Below are 2,974 nucleotides of genomic sequence, written 5' to 3'. Positions count from 1 at the left end.
GCTCCCCGGGGATCCCCCTCCCGCCGGGGGGGACGCGGCTCCGCCGAGCTGAGCGGCGGCCGGAGGAGGCAGCGGGAGCCGCTCACCAGGTAAGGGACCCCCCAGCCTCCCCAGCCCCGGCTCCTCCTGCTTCTGCCACCGCAAAGGACGAGCGAAGAGGGACATTTCTTCTGGCACAGCCCCGGGACCAGCTGCCAAAGCTTTTGCTCTTGAGGAGGGGTCGGATGTCGGTGCCTCCCTGCAGAGGGGTTCTCGGCGGCACAGGGCAACCAAGGGGCTAGTCCTGGCTTCGGCACTCGAGTGGATTTGCTTTCAGGGTATTTCTCCCTCCCTCTTCTCTGGGTAGTGCTGAACTTCGGAGATCCGCAGGTCTGTCTGTGCCCAGCTCCGGGCGCTGCCGCGCGTGCACAGCGGGATGCTCGGCACAGTGAGGAGGATCATCACCCCCCCTGGGTTCAAGGGTTACTGCTTTCATGGTGGGTTCAGTCTTTTTAACCCTTCGTTTGGTAAATAACCCTTGAATTCCATTCCCCACCTCCTTCTTTTGCCAGGGACCCTGGGAGCAGCGAGTAACCGCGTTGGAAACTCCTTCAGTTTGGGGAACCTCAGCCTGTGAAAAGCTTTGAGCTCTGACCCGAAGGGGAGCACCGGCTGCCCACAGCCACACTCCAGCTCCTGCACCCAGGCAGCAGCCACCCTCGGGTGCTGCCAGGGCTGGGAACAGCAGCCAGGCACAAAGCTTCCCTGCTGCCCCCAGGAGGGGTCCTGAACCAGAGCCACTCCACTTCTCCACAGCGAGAAGGCACAGCTCAGCAGGATGCCCGCAGAGAGAAGAGCTCCTTGACTTGCACAGGAATTACAATTCTCATTTGCTCTGTTCATGGAGCCTTCAGTGTCTTTCAAGTTGTTTTTTGGTGTTTTTTTTTTTTAATATGAGTAATTAAAAAAATCTGACTTCTGCAATGGGGAGGGACAGGAGAGAGAAGTGAAATGGTCCGTGCTGCCTCACAGCCCACTCTGTGGAAATAACCCACTTCTAAATGAGAGAGCAGCTGCTTCTCACACAGAGAAAGGCTGTCCCTCCTGGGCTAGCAAGGCTTTCAGTGCCACCTGAGGGAAGTCTGTGAGCAGCAGGCATGGGGAACAGCTCTCTTTGGGATGCTCTGAACAGCACCTGCAGCAATGCAGGCAACAGCTGCTACCTGGACAACAGCATGAGGTTCAACTTAACCTTTCAAGAGCAGGCAGCTGATTTCTACATTGTCCTCCCTGTGATTTACTCTGTGATCTGTGCTGTGGGGCTCACAGGCAACACTGCTGTCATCTACGTGATCCTCAAGGCCCCCAAGATGAAGACTGTGACAAACATGTTCATCCTGAACCTTGCTATAGCTGACGACTTATTCACACTTGTCTTGCCCATTAATATTGCTGAACACCTCCTTCACTACTGGCCCTTTGGAGAAGTCCTCTGCAAGGTCATCCTGTCCATAGACCACTACAACATCTTCTCCAGCATTTATTTTCTAACAGTGATGAGCATAGACAGGTACCTGGTAGTACTGGCTACAGTCAGGTCCAAGAGGATGCCCCATCGTACCTACCGAGCAGCCAAGATTGTCAGTTTGTGCATCTGGATCCTTGTCACCATCATAGTTCTCCCTTTCATCATCTTTGCCAACGTCTACGTAGATGACCTGGAGATCAAGAGTTGTGGTCTCAATTTCCCCAAGCCTGAAAGGTTTTGGTTCAAAGCCAGCAGGATCTATACCCTCATCCTTGGCTTTGCCATTCCAGTGTCCACCATTTGCATCCTTTACACCATGATGCTCTACAAACTGAGGAACATGCACTTGAACTCTAATGCTAAAGCCCTGGACAAAGCCAAGAAGAAAGTCACTATTATGGTCTTCATAGTCCTGGCTGTATGTCTCTTCTGTTGGACCCCCTTCCACTTGGCCACCATTGTGGCTTTGACCACTGACTTGCCCCAGACCTCCATGGTCATTGGGATATCCTACTTCATCACCAGCCTCAGCTATGCCAACTCCTGCCTGAACCCTTTCCTCTATGCCTTCCTGGATGACAGCTTTCGGAAAAGCTTCCGGAAGATGCTGGAATGCAGAACTTCTTGAGCACTGGGTTGGGGCTCCCAGGTCCCTTCCCCCCTGGGGCTTTGTGGGGGCACCTGAGCAGACTGAGGGGTGGGCAATGAACACACATCATCCCTTCCTGCAGTTACTGGAACGTGTGTGTCTGGTTATCATTGTCACTCCCACGGTGTGTCCTGCATTCCTCCTCTCTGCACCTCCCAGCTTCTCCAGGTTGCATCTCCACATCCCTGTCTTTAATCACACACCTTGAAGCATTAAGAGCAGAAAACTCGCCTTTCAGAGGTGTGATCCTGCCTCACGTGGTGCTTTGTTGCCATCTGCTGTGCAGCCCCGAGGAGCTGCAGCCCGGCTTGCAGATCCCTGCAACACCCAGTTCTCAGCAGCTCTGTTGCTTGGAGGACTGTTCCATGGAGCAGAGCTCACAAGCACAGAGGGGGCAAGATGAGGATTTGGAAAAGAAAATTAACCACTTTCATGCCCATGAATGTGCATGTGTGTCAAGGGATTTGATTTTGAGGGATGTCTATTTTCCACCCCTCTTTCCTGAGCTGTTAACACCAGTTAACTTTAAACCAGAAGGAAGAGTTGGGTCTCAAAACCAGTGTTAGACAATACACCATACAAATAATATGGCTACTGGGGGAATTTGTGCTAGAAACTATTTTTAACCAATTGTTCCTGGTAAGTGTCAAATGCATTTTTTATTTAAGAGTGATTAATGAAATAAACCTCATAGGAAAAAGAGAGACCAGTCTTTCTTTCACCAACTTATGTTAGTTGTCCTATGTCTTTGCTATACATATTGAATTTTACCTACTGCAAAATAAAATATTGTAGATGTACAACAAGATGAAGGTGTT

The 2,974-nt window shown here is 51.4% G+C and overlaps 1 protein-coding gene across 1 annotated transcript; it reads left to right on the top strand.

The window, feature by feature from the left end:
• Positions 1–1,136: 1,136 nt before the first annotated feature.
• On the top strand, positions 1,137–2,135 carry NPBWR2 (neuropeptides B/W receptor 2). The gene has a single exon (XM_009998718.1). The coding sequence runs from the start codon at positions 1,137–1,139 to the stop codon at positions 2,133–2,135; it is 999 nt and encodes a 332-aa protein (XP_009997020.1).
• Positions 2,136–2,974: the final 839 nt, after the last annotated feature.

This window comes from Chaetura pelagica, unplaced genomic scaffold (assembly GCF_000747805.2).
Source record: "Chaetura pelagica isolate M959 unplaced genomic scaffold, ChaPel_1.0 scaffold275, whole genome shotgun sequence".
Taxonomy (NCBI): domain Eukaryota; kingdom Metazoa; phylum Chordata; class Aves; order Apodiformes; family Apodidae; genus Chaetura; species Chaetura pelagica.
This window is presented reverse-complemented; position numbering and strand designations above follow the sequence as displayed.